Raw genomic sequence first — 12351 nt, 5'->3', positions numbered from 1 at the left:
TGGTTGAGTGGTATTCTATTCTATCCAATTCTATTCTATCCTACTTGCTTTACTAAGGCAATAGTGCATAATTACAGTATAACTTGTATGTTCCTGTAATAGAGAATCAAATCCTACGTGACATAGAGCTGCCTGTTATTTACTTCTTTTCAAACAGCTTGCGTTAAGGGAATATTTTCTGTTCCTTGGCCTTCGCCTCTTACACCTTCCCCGCCCAGTCTCTGCTCTCTTCTGGAGACCTGAGCTTTTTTATGCTATGACATCAAACCACAATGCATTGCACTGTTTGTAGTTTACTTAAAGTTTCCATGGCTACAAAGACCGGCTCGGCCCCTTATTCAAATTAAACCGGATATCAACGTCATTTTGGGCCAATCTCCGTGCTCTGGAGTGACATAATGGAATTTTTAGGGCTAGAAAGCGAGGAAGGTCTGGCGCTGCGCATAGCAGACGTGCCATCAGGAAAAGACAATATCATCTGCGCGCAGGAACGGACTCCGAGCCCCTCAGGCGCAAGAACGCAAGTGGTCGCTTGAGTGACTGCTGCGCGAATGGGGAATAGAATAGAATAGAATAGAATAGAATAGAATAGAATAGACATTTAGGAGCAGTTGATTTCCTCATGCTTGGATGTGAACGTTTAACAATCTTTAATGAAAACCGTTCCACACTCCCTCATGTGAGGGTGTAGAATGGAAACAACGATTTACGCTGGTACCGTGGTTAATACTCCGAAAGTCACCAGCATTTATTTCCCGAACACGATGATGAAGAAGGAAATTAATCTGAACCTGGACAACCAGAACTCCGAGCTCAAATCCAACTCGCTGCGAGACACTGACGGACTTCTCAACTCCCCAGAGCTGGGACTCATGAAACTAACCTCTCCAGACTTGGAGCGTCTCATTATCCAGTCAAACGGTCTGGTCGCCACCACCACCACCAACCCGACTTCCCAGTTCCTCTATCCGAAATCAGCCAGTGACGAGCAGGAGTTCGCGGAAGGATTCGTTAAGGCGCTGGAAGACCTCCACAAACAGAACCAGCTGAACGAAGCGGGGTGCGTCTCGGTGGACAGACTGGAGCTCCTCGGATCATCCAACGTAGTCGGATCCGCCGCGCTCCAGACGTCAGACCTGCCTGTTTACACGACTTTGAACGGGTATGCGTCCAGTCCGCTCGGAGGCACCACCATCAACTACTCCACGGACACCATTCCATTCCCGCCGCCTCCGTCTCATCTGGCCAACGCGCAACACCAGGCGGCCACAGCGGCGGCTTTGTCCCGACTGCACTCAACCGGGCTGATAAAGGACGAGCCCCAGACTGTTCCAGACATGCAGAGCTTCGGAGACAGCCCTCCTCTGTCCCCGATTGACATGGACAACCAGGAGCGCATCAAGGCGGAGAGAAAGAAGCTGCGTAACAGGATAGCCGCGTCCAAATGCCGCAAAAGGAAACTGGAGAGGATATCTCGGCTGGAGGACAAGGTCAAGAGTCTGAAAACACAGAATACAGAGCTGGCATCCACGGCCAGTGTTCTCAGGGAGCAAGTGGCCCAGCTGAAGCAGAAGGTGATGAACCACGTCAGCAGTGGATGTCAGCTTTTGCCTAATCAGGTTCAGGCTTACTAAATTCCAGTGATGGTGCTCTTTATGGATGCTCTATAAAAGCTCGGAAGGTACTGAGAGGATTTGGGGCTGTGTCATGAGAAACGTTTTGTAACCTTAATATCTTATTACAGAGTTGATATGAGGCCATTGTAAATGCACATTTCAGATAAAACCTGTAACCGAGAAACCAAACTCACATCTGCCTTGCACTATATTATAAGGATGGGTTGGCCTGAGAAGAGCTGGAGAGACAGGTTAACCAGCAGCAAGTGAGGATTGTGACCTTTACTTATTGAAAATCTGACAGTGTTGTGCAGCAAACAGACTTACTTTAATCTCATTTGTTTTTGGAAAAGCCATGTAGCAAAATGCTATCATGTGAAGGGTAGCATTTACCTGTGTGTGTAAGCTGGACAATCTCAATAAGAGTGCAAACCAAACACCAGGGTGTCACCAAGTGCTGTCATCCGTTGTGTATTACAAAGCCTTACTTGTTTACAAGCACTTAAAGACAAGTTATATTTTTATTTACTGAACCATTTCTTATTTTACATACTGTTTTGTGTCTATTATGTCATATATATGGCAAAAATGAACGCTGCATGTTTTGTTTCTGTGTATCTTTCATTGTTGTGGCTGCTGTCGAGTTCTTCTGTCGCCACTTCCATGACACTATGTGTAAGTGCCCACAAACTCAATGTATCCAGACCTGAGTCTGTACCTGCCATTTATTAAATACACTAACTGCTCATTGTTCTGTCTCTATAAGCTCTGCTTTCTTGGCTTGTGTTCATTACATGATAGAAATGTTAGCAGCATTCAGTTTAGTAGAGAAGCTGAACCAAACCATAGATGGTCAAATAACTCCTGCAGGCAGAAAATAAGACAGTATTTCAGTGTTACGCCCTCTGCTGGACACAAACACAAACATGCTTGAGGCAAACCACTGATTTTTTGGAAATAATTATTGAGACAAACATTTTTTTCAGTGTTTATTGGGTCCTGTTATTTGCAAATCTTGCATTACAGCACAATTCACACAACTAATATCCGATGAGCAGACATATATATATATACAAATGTTAATGATGGGGTGGGAAGATGAGGAGGAGTAGAGGTGAACAGGATAGATGCATGTTCATACGTCACCGCGAAGTTTACAGCTGCAGCAAAACATAATAAAAGTAATAAAAATCAGCAAATTCAAAAGTTTCCAATAAAATTACAATCGGTACTTGATTGAAGTACTTCTCAGCCTTCCAAAACCATTTGCTTTTTGAAGCTGCAGTCAGAAAACAATTTTTTCAAACAAATGTGAACAAGAACAAGCATTCTATTAGAGTCTATGAATATCATCAAGACCTCTTTGGAAAGTTATTACGACACCCTCTACACAACCACACAATTGTGGCATATGTGTTACCAACATTCAGCCAGGTTGCATGCTGCGGCTATTTGGGTGTGCAGAGAAAGAACTGCTATTGCTCTGTGAAAACAGTCTGCTTTTACACAACCAAGTCTTAAAAGTTACATATGTCATATCAAAAGACTAACAAACTCGTCAAAAAGGCTGCTTGGAAACAAGAGTTTCTTAAATGGAATGTTTCACTTTCCTCTAGAGGAACATTCTTAAAATTTTGCATTTACTGTAAACACAAGTACACAGTATAAGTGATTGAAAATATCCACATCTAAAAATGTTGAGTGCAGATTGCATTGCGTAAACTAGGAAAAATACTATCTGAAAAATAAATACATTTATAATACAGAATAAATAACATATCTTTAAATAATTTAGCTATTAATGGTATTTCTGTCTCTGTTGAATGCATGACATTCAGCAGGTTTCGTACTGTCCCTAACCTTAGCATCAGAGGAAGAAAAGTCACAAATCAACATTTAACATGCTTAAAAACAAAACACCACCTTCATCCCAAAAATACAGATGAGATTATCACGCTGCCATGATATGAGATTATTTGGAAGATGACTGACACAGCAAGTATGCCCTGGCTCACACTGAATTGCATGCCTCTCTGATGACTGTATGTAACATGCTGGAGTGAATGAAAGATAATACAGTGAGAAGGGGCCACATGTGAGACCTTTTGGCTTTGTTACCTCAAAGCTCCGAAACTGTAGGACAGATGGGTTTAAATTTAGTCAGCAGCTCATACAGAAAACAAAAGCATAACATCCAGTTGACCCAAATTATTAACAAACACGTATTTCTCACGAAAGCACAGCTATAAATCCAATAGTCCAAATCATTATTTTCTGTATTCAATATATATTGTAATATATAAATACATATCCATTGACTTTTATATATTATTTCAATATTTTTAGACTACGTGGTGAAAGATATCTTATATTGGACATTTGTGTTGTTTGTAAAAATATAAATTAGTAAAAATAAAACTAAAAAGTAAAAAAGAAGAATAACGAGGTTCAGGGTCATAATTTGACCTTTCACTACATCAAAGTACTGACAGGCATTTATCAAATGTCTTTAAGTGGAATTCACTTAAAGGCACTAGCATATCTGAGAATAATTATGTCACAAACTGAGATGCATGACTTTGGATGCTCTTTATCACTAAAAAAAAACAACCCCAAAACTCTTTTTGAAACATGTATTTGGTCCATACTATCTGTTGGAACTTAAATACAACACTGGAAAAGACCTGTGATTCTTCACAGTCATTCAAACCAACTCAAAACATTAAAAACACCAACTCTATCCACATGAACAAACATATTTTCATTGGGATTGAAAGTGAAAGGACAGACTTGTTTCCATGAGGTCAAATGAAAAAGTACTGACTGAGAAGCCAAGGCTAGAGGATCACAATGATCGTCCTTCACAGTCTTCCAGGATAAAATCCAATTGGAATAATGGATCCTTAATTTTGACTGGCCTGTCTAACGTGGTGTGCGTGTGTGCGTGTCTGTGAGGTTGTTTCTCCGTTGAATGTTTGGCGCCGGGGGGGCGGCCGGTTTAAGACCAGCGTGGGCCATGTGAAGGGCAGAGAATGTAGAGCTGTGTGTCTCTATGTATCATGTGTGTGGGTGTGTACAAGAGAAATAAACCAACACACAAACATGAGACAGCACATGTTTGTGGTGAGATACGCTTAACAAGCACAATCCTGATGGGACCTATGAGGCTGCTCGGTGAGTTGTGGCCCCTGCTTGGCTCCGGTGACAGCTGGGTCGTTGTTGTCCAGAGTCTCCGCCATCCTCTCGCAGATGATGTCCACCAGACGCTCGAACGTCTGCTTCACATTGATGTTATCCTTCGCGCTTGCCTCAAAGTACTCAAAACCTGAAAGTAGGGGCGACAGAGGCAGAGGGATGATGCGGCTTCGTTCATTGTTTCATGATGAAGCCAATTCATTTAATCTCAAAGTAGGAAACTGATTTACAATCCCAAAGGAATTCAAACCTCATTCATTTTTACTCTGGATATTAGATATGTGCTAGTATTTCTAAATGAATCAAAATTTTGCCAAACTAATCTGAAAAAAGGCCCCAAGACAGAGAATTGTTTCTACCTTGTTGTTGTTATTTACAACAAGCTGCTGGCTGCACACATCAGACAAGTATTTGTCTCTTTTGCCTGAAAAACTAAAATCACATACTGTACTGCTGTGAGGTTTGTTCAGTATGAACGAACCTCGGCGCTCGAGAGAAGGGTTTTCATTGTGATGCTGTTGTGAGATCACTGTGTAAAGAGTGCTCGATCACATGGCTCCCTTTACTCTACAGCACAGATGGTGAAAAAATATAATGTGAAAGCTAAAATCCTAATTACGATGCTTCCAAACACGAGACATCCTGACGCTGACTGACTAGTCTGATAAATGGTTTATATACCACTAGACCACATGTGTCAAACTCAAGGCCCAGGGGCCAAATGTGGCCCACCACATCATTTTATGTGGCCCGCGAGAGCAAAAGTCAGAATGTCTAAAAAATAATTAAGTCAAATGTTTGCTTTAACCAAAACTACATTTCCCACAATGCAGTAATCAAGCTAATTTTAACTCTGACAAAAATATTTTGAACAAAGTTAACGTCCTAACGTGTGATGTTATTTTTCTTTATTCACTTGGATACTTTGATCCGTGATGGAGTTCTGTGAGTTTCATAACCTGACAAATTAAATAGATTTATAACAGAACAACAAGCAAACTGTTTTTTCTGTGCAAGTATAATGTTTGTAATTTGCATAAGTAATAAATTCAAAATTATTTAACATTAAGGAGGAGTTACATTTATTTTATACTACATTAAGTTACATTTATTTACATTTATAAGTTACATATGGCCCTTTAAGGACAGCCATGATGCTGATGTGGCCCTCAGTGAAAATGAGTTTGACACCCCTGCACTAGACTCACTTCATGGATCTGGACTGCCTTTCATTTTTACTAAAGCACCCAGGAGATGAAGAGCAACAGCAGACACGCAATGTGTGGCTTTCACCAGCAGACTCACCCAACTGATCAGACAGCTGCCGCCCTCTCTCTGACGCCACCACCCGTTCATCCTCCATATCACACTTGTTCCCCACCAAGAGGACCTGGGCATTGTCCCATGAATATGTCTTAATCTGGGTTGACCTGTCACCAGATAAAGGACAGGGCAGTCAGCAACACCGACAGATTATTATCATAATCTTTTATTTGCAGTACATCAAGGTGGCATGAGTTTGATATGCATTTTGGTGACGTCAAAATAAATGCAATTTCCTTTACAACCATCTTTCACATTGGCTAAAATTACGTTTCAAATCATAACCCAATATTGACCGGAGAAAACGGCAAATAGTTTCACAAGAGTAAGTGACAACATGCACACAAGTGACTGGATAAGTATCAAGCAAGTTTGAAATAATTATCTAAATCACATATTTGGATAGGAAAACAAAGAAGATAGTTGAATTGTAAGATATCTGATGTAAGTAAACACTAATACATCTTGGTAGAACTCCAATTCAAGCCGGACCTACATTACTTCCAGTTCTTGTGCAAACAAGAAAGATTAAGAATTCTGACAAAGCAAGAGCACAGTTTAAACAGACTGAACTTTCACTTGTCATTGCCTTTGAAAGCAAGAGGTAGATCAATGGAATAAACGAAGGACTTATTTGAAAACTGTGTGATTCTCTTGAATAAGTTTGTTTGCCCACTCAGCAATGTGTGTCATCCAGAACACTGCCTATTAATGAAATTCAGCCGGTTAGTTCCAATGTGGCCGCCATCAACAAGAGAGTAGTAAATGAAGTAAATTAAATTAAAAGAAAATTCTTTAAAAGTTGCAACCTTCCTACTATGACTTCAAATTCCTCACCAGTCTTGAACAGCATTGAAGGAGTCCTCGTTGGTGATGTCATACATGAGGATGAAACCCATGGCTCCCCTGTAGTATGCTGTGGTGATCGTCCTGTAGCGTTCCTGGCCAGCAGTGTCCTACACAAATACACATGAACACAATTGTTTTAACTGAACATACAAAAACCCCTCCATACTAAAGTTTCCCTCCATCGATGATTCAGTTCAATTCGTTCAGATTCAATAAGCTTAGGAGACGACACAGCGCTAAACACTTCTTTGTCCTTTTGTGCAGACAACTATCACCTACACCTGCAAAGAATTTACGCAAATAATTATGATTGCTGAGGTTTAACATTCAGCCAGTCTCTCAAGAGACTTTTTTAATTCCTTTGGTATAACTTGTATTAAGCAAATTGCCCCAAGGTCAGGCTTTATGCCTCACATTAACTACACTTCAAGGGTATTGCTGTTACACAGAGATGAAGTGTTTCTGGGATTCCAACAGCTGGTGATCATTACAGATACATGATAAGAGAACACTTTAGTCACAGATGCAACGGGGCCACATGAAAAACATTCTAAAAGAAAGTCTGCAGGTAGTGTGGACAGATCAGTTCAATTTTCTTTTTCCAGATGTTTGAAATCTAAATCCCATAGAGCTGAAACAATTACTGATCCTTCCACCCATTTTCCTCCAGATGAGATGACCATAATGGGCACATCTACAGCTTTTAGGTGTTGCTGGAGCCTATCCCAGCTGACGATGCATGAGAGGCGGGGGATGCTCTGAATGGGTCACTGGTTCATAGAAGATCCACGTGAAAGACAACCACTCATGTACTCACACCTATGGAGAATATAGAACCGATCAATTCACCAAAATTGCTTTTTTGCATGGGGGAGGTGACACGCAGCCGGAGAACCCATGCAGACAGGGTTAGAACATAAAAACTCCACACAGAAAAGTCTCAAACCCGGAACATTCTTGTTGTGCGGTGACGGAGCTAACCCCTGCATCACCATGGAAAAACAGAAACTGATCACTTGTCTATGGCATTATTTGTGCAAAAATGTCAAAAGCTATCTGGTTGTTACTCGTCCAAGGATATGAGACACTGGTACATACTCAACACTGGTGCCGATCAAAGATGCATACTGGGTCCTCTGCTCTACTACCTTTATACCCATGTCTGTACAGTGACATCCTGATCGTACACCATTGTGTGGGATCTTATGTACAGTACTGGGTTTGTCGTATTTTGCATTTCACTGCTGCTGTACTAGTACAATTATGTATGTGACAAATAAATAAGTCTTGAGTCTTGGTACCTTTAAATACTTTTTATCATTATAAACTGAAAATCTTTATAATGATAAAAAGTATTATCATTATACAGTATATCATTTAAGAATTTAAAGTCTCACCTCCGCTTTTCCGGAAGAGAGACTTCAAATTCTTAGTGGATTGTGGTAAATTGGAACATTCTTTTCCTACATTTCAATGATACAAACATTACTTAAATAATATAGGTTGTGAACAATTGAAAAAGAATTGACGCAATGGCACAGGAAATATGTGAAACTATGAAAGAATAATTCTAGAGAAAGTGCATGACATATTTGTAAATACCATTACTAATAATACTAATTATAAACATCACAGAAACAGCTGCTGGGGGAAACAATACCTTGTAAACAAATAAATCCATAATATGATTCATTTTAAAATCCAATTAGTCAAATTATGTCTTTATATGTCTTAGTAGTCTGTTCCATTGAAGATAGTATAAAAGGGATCTGCAAATACTGCATTTTTTCTTATTCTCACGATACACACCATCCCAACATCAGGGGACCAAAATAAATAAGTGTAAATTGTAACAGGTCGAGATGTCTATTTTTATGTCTTTCTTTTTCAGTGGTATTGCCTACAATACACAGCAGAAAGGAAAACAATGTGATTATTCTATTCACAAAACATAAGGGTAAAATGAAAAACAATTTTGGAGTGACAATGATGCCTTCAACAGGCCTTCTTTTCAAACGTTCCTTTTTGTCACAATCCCCTACCTCTCAGGTTGATTTTGAGAATCATTAGACAATCTCCCGATGAAAACTTTAGGTCATTCACACATATAAATTCATTCACTTCCTCACCCAGATCTGAAGTTTTATCCTCTTGTCGTTTCTATAGATGGTCTTCACCTTGAAGTCAATGCCCACTGTGCTGACAAAGGCTGGTGTGAAGGAGTCGTCTGCATATCGGAAAAGGAAGGAAGTCTTTCCTACGCTGCTGTTACCAATTATAAGGATCTTAAACATGTAATCAAAATTCTGGTCCGAGGACTCCTTCTGTCCATATGTAGCATTTGCAGACGCCATCTATGCAAAGATTGAGATGAAACAGGAAATCAGTCACAACAAGGAATTTTATCTAAGGAACATTCCTCAGTAAAGAAGGTTTTTCATGTTTGTTTTTTTAAATTTACAGTCTAAAATATTTTACAATTAATGATAGTCTGATTAACTTACTTGATATCACTCAATGACAGCCTTAAACCTGATACCAACACAAAAAAAAATCACATTGAAACAAATTCCCTTGGACAGCTGGATAAAACTAAAACCACAATCATACTGCTCGTTTTTAGTTATTTTATATTGCACAGGTGTACTGTATATCATGTCATCCACAATACTCAACATTAACAGTTCCTAGCTGAATTCTTACATTTCAAAAATATGGTTAGAAAAAGCATTTAGCACGAGGCATCCCCTGAGGCTATGAGACTGGTTTGGAGCATCCTAGAGTTATTCTGCAATGTCAACACCCCTGAAGCAGAGATCTATCTTTGCTAAGACAAAAAGCACATGATACGGGATTTTTGTCACATATCTAAATTTACTGAACTGATCCTGTGTATGAGGTATAAGCAAAACACATCAGACAAATCCTTATGACTTTATTATGTGTAGGAAAACATGCACATAATCTAAGATGTGACTAGTCATTCTCATTTGTTTTCAGATGCCAGAATAAATTATTTTCGGGGTGCCATGGGGCAAAATAAATGCAGTATCAGTCCCTGACTGGGATCAGGTTACATTTCGAACCTAAAAAAACAGAACTCTTTATCAGCTGATGAAATGATGCAGCCGCTTCTCCAGCAGACTGAGTCAATACAGCCACCATTTCGAGCACACAACCTGGAGTGTTTTCACTTCATGTCAAAGGAAACTGCACTACAAGGAATGTACAGCTTCGTCTCAAAAAGAGGACCGGGGTATTAGAAATTACCAAGCTAAGGACATTCTAAAGACACTAACCTTTATGACACGGAACCACCATGGAGCGCCACAAGCAAGCAGATTATGAATTACCATATCACTAGACTGAATCTATTTAGAAGTAAACAGAAATCTAACCAACGCAACGCTTAGGATTCATTTTGAACACGCCATGCTTAATCGGCCTAAAGTTAACCCACATCCCATCACCACAGTGGAGCTTATCTGGCGTTAGCTTACTAGTCAAGATGTAATGTAACGGTAGCGTTCACTGCCTGAAGTAAAACTGAGAAAATACTATTCAAGACGTTTTGTTACGCATTGTATAACATCATAAAATCATTCGCTGATATTTACAAAAACTAATACAAAATAAATGTTGTTTTTAGCCCTCGAAAAGTATACAATCGGGCTAATACCGATACCTCTGATGTTAGCACAACAGACATGTACCAGTAGTTTAAAGTGGCAGCTGCAGCTAGCTAAGCATCCCAGATATGTCAAATGAAGGTTACTGTTGGTTTTTAACGCCTAATTTCTTACTTTTAAGCAAGTATAAGACAAGCTACAAATAATCTATATGGAAACTAAAATTTTACACGGCTTTCTGATGACGAAAAAGAGTAGGGTTTACCTTAAACCGTGTGCTTTATCCCTGGCTTCGCTGCAGCGATTAGCCCAGTCCCCGGCTATGCACCTGCGGTATCACTTGCGCCTTGAATGACAGCACCGGAAGAAGAGGTTTAAACACAGTTTGATTGGCAGGATGATACACCAATCAGAGAACGGGACGCGCTCTTTCCGGTAGTGAACAGACTAGAGCGCTTGTTATTGAATGTTTGAATGGTTATTCTTTCCTACTTTCTGTTCGTGCTGTATTGTTTAGTTTCCATATGAAAACAAAGACAAAATACTGAAAAGATCTTTCCTTTATTGGCAAGGCATGGAGATCTAGTTGAACAGGGCTAACACACCCACAGTTAAACAGCAGAGTTTGGATTGTCGAAGCTGGAGAAGCCTGTTTCATGGCCCATATTCTTGAACTCTCTAAGGTCACAAATACTGATCTAGAATGGTTTGAGACCTTGCAGCTACTACCTTCACTATGAATTATGGAAGTCTCAGATCAGCACCGTCAGATCCTTCATGAAAATCACAATCTGACCTGATCAGTGAAACAGAGGAAGACAGGGGGTTTTGTTTATCGCCAGAAAACCCTGATGTAAATCTGCCACAGCTATTTTTATACCGAGGAAAAGATTAAAAGTGAGTTGTTCTTGTATAATGTTGCTTGCAGAACTGAAGGGAAAGATTGAGTAATATTGAATTCTGTCCTTTTTGACTTTCTCAAACATCAAGCTACATATAAATCCGAAAACTCAGATTAAAATAAGGTCTAGTGTTCCATAATTTCTGACAGATAATACAGAAATAATAAATAAACTGTATATTAATTTCTGTTAAGAAAATGTACAAAATCAAGCAATCTGTGGCTAACAGAAAGACTGAATCTACATGTTGTGCTGGTTAAGCTGTTGTTTAAAAGTCCTTAGTGTTGAAGGCATCCTTGAGAGTGGACTGTTTGGTTTTGTTCGTGGCTACAGCACATGTCTAACTCCAGCATGTCAGTGAACACAGAAAAAAAAATCGTTTGAATATAAGGCGTCAAAAAAACAACAACCACACACACAAAAAAACTTTACAGCTTTTTCACTTGTCAAAACATAATTTCTCTGTTCAATGGTAATAATTAAAAAAAAAATTCCACAGGCAAACCTTTCAAAGCACTCTATGAAGTTTTCATATTTTCTGAATCCTGCAGCTAATGTCACACATTTCAACAAATGTTTTTTGTACAGTAAATGGAGAGAAAAAACCCACTCCCACCATCATCCCACCCTTGGGAGTTGCAGTGTTGCATCCCATGCAATCTAACTGAACTACCAGGCCAGTTGCCAAAAGAAATACTGTGAAACAGTCAGGCTATACTGTACACATTCAACTGTATTGGAAGTACAGAAATGTAGAAGTACCATACAAAGTGCTTTGGTTTTTTTCTCACTTCGCAAATACACCATTCATTCACATAGAAAAACACATTGCTGTTT

The 12351-nt window shown here is 39.5% G+C and overlaps 2 protein-coding genes across 3 annotated transcripts; one reads left to right on the top strand and one right to left on the bottom strand.

Moving 5' to 3' along the window:
- Positions 1–434: 434 nt before the first annotated feature.
- On the top strand, positions 435–2367 carry LOC137611754 (transcription factor JunD-like). The gene has a single exon (XM_068339838.1). The coding sequence runs from the start codon at positions 693–695 to the stop codon at positions 1632–1634; it is 942 nt and encodes a 313-aa protein (XP_068195939.1). The 5' UTR covers positions 435–692; the 3' UTR covers positions 1635–2367.
- On the bottom strand, positions 2197–11012 carry LOC137611755 (ras-related protein Rab-3A-like). 2 transcript variants are annotated; one of them, XM_068339839.1, is made up of 6 exons: positions 10878–11008; positions 9488–9515; positions 9113–9337; positions 6972–7090; positions 6117–6241; positions 2197–4941 (listed from the first exon to the last, which is right to left on the bottom strand). In XM_068339839.1, the coding sequence occupies exons 3-6, from the start codon at positions 9335–9337 to the stop codon at positions 4751–4753; spliced, it is 660 nt and encodes a 219-aa protein (XP_068195940.1). In that variant the 5' UTR covers positions 9488–9515; positions 10878–11008; the 3' UTR covers positions 2197–4750. The 2 variants fall into 2 exon arrangements, with proteins under 2 accessions (XP_068195940.1, XP_068195941.1); XM_068339840.1 differs by lacking the exon at positions 9488–9515 and having other exon boundaries at positions 10878–11012.
- Between the last annotated feature and the right edge of the window lie 1339 nt (positions 11013–12351).

The sequence above is a fragment of the Antennarius striatus genome, chromosome 18, assembly GCF_040054535.1.
Source record: "Antennarius striatus isolate MH-2024 chromosome 18, ASM4005453v1, whole genome shotgun sequence".
Classification (NCBI taxonomy): domain Eukaryota; kingdom Metazoa; phylum Chordata; class Actinopteri; order Lophiiformes; family Antennariidae; genus Antennarius; species Antennarius striatus.
The sequence above is the reverse complement of the archived record's forward strand: the minus strand, read 5'-3'. Positions and strand labels throughout refer to the sequence as shown.

What these genes read in the sequence shown, in the direction of transcription:
- LOC137611754 (XM_068339838.1), top strand. Translation starts at nt 693, where the DNA reads ATGGAAACAACGATTTACGCTGGTACCGTGGTTAATACTCCGAAAGTC.
- LOC137611755 (XM_068339840.1), bottom strand. Translation starts at nt 9,337, where the DNA reads ATGGCGTCTGCAAATGCTACATATGGACAGAAGGAGTCCTCGGACCAG. An exon ending in GGATAAAACTTCAGATCTGG is followed by an intron (nt 7,091 to 9,112) that starts GTGAGGAAGTGA and finishes GTATTTGTGTAG; the next exon opens with GACACTGCTGGCCAGGAACG. An exon ending in GCAGCTGTCTGATCAGTTGG is followed by an intron (nt 4,942 to 6,116) that starts GTGAGTCTGCTG and finishes CCCTACTTTCAG; the next exon opens with GTTTTGAGTACTTTGAGGCA.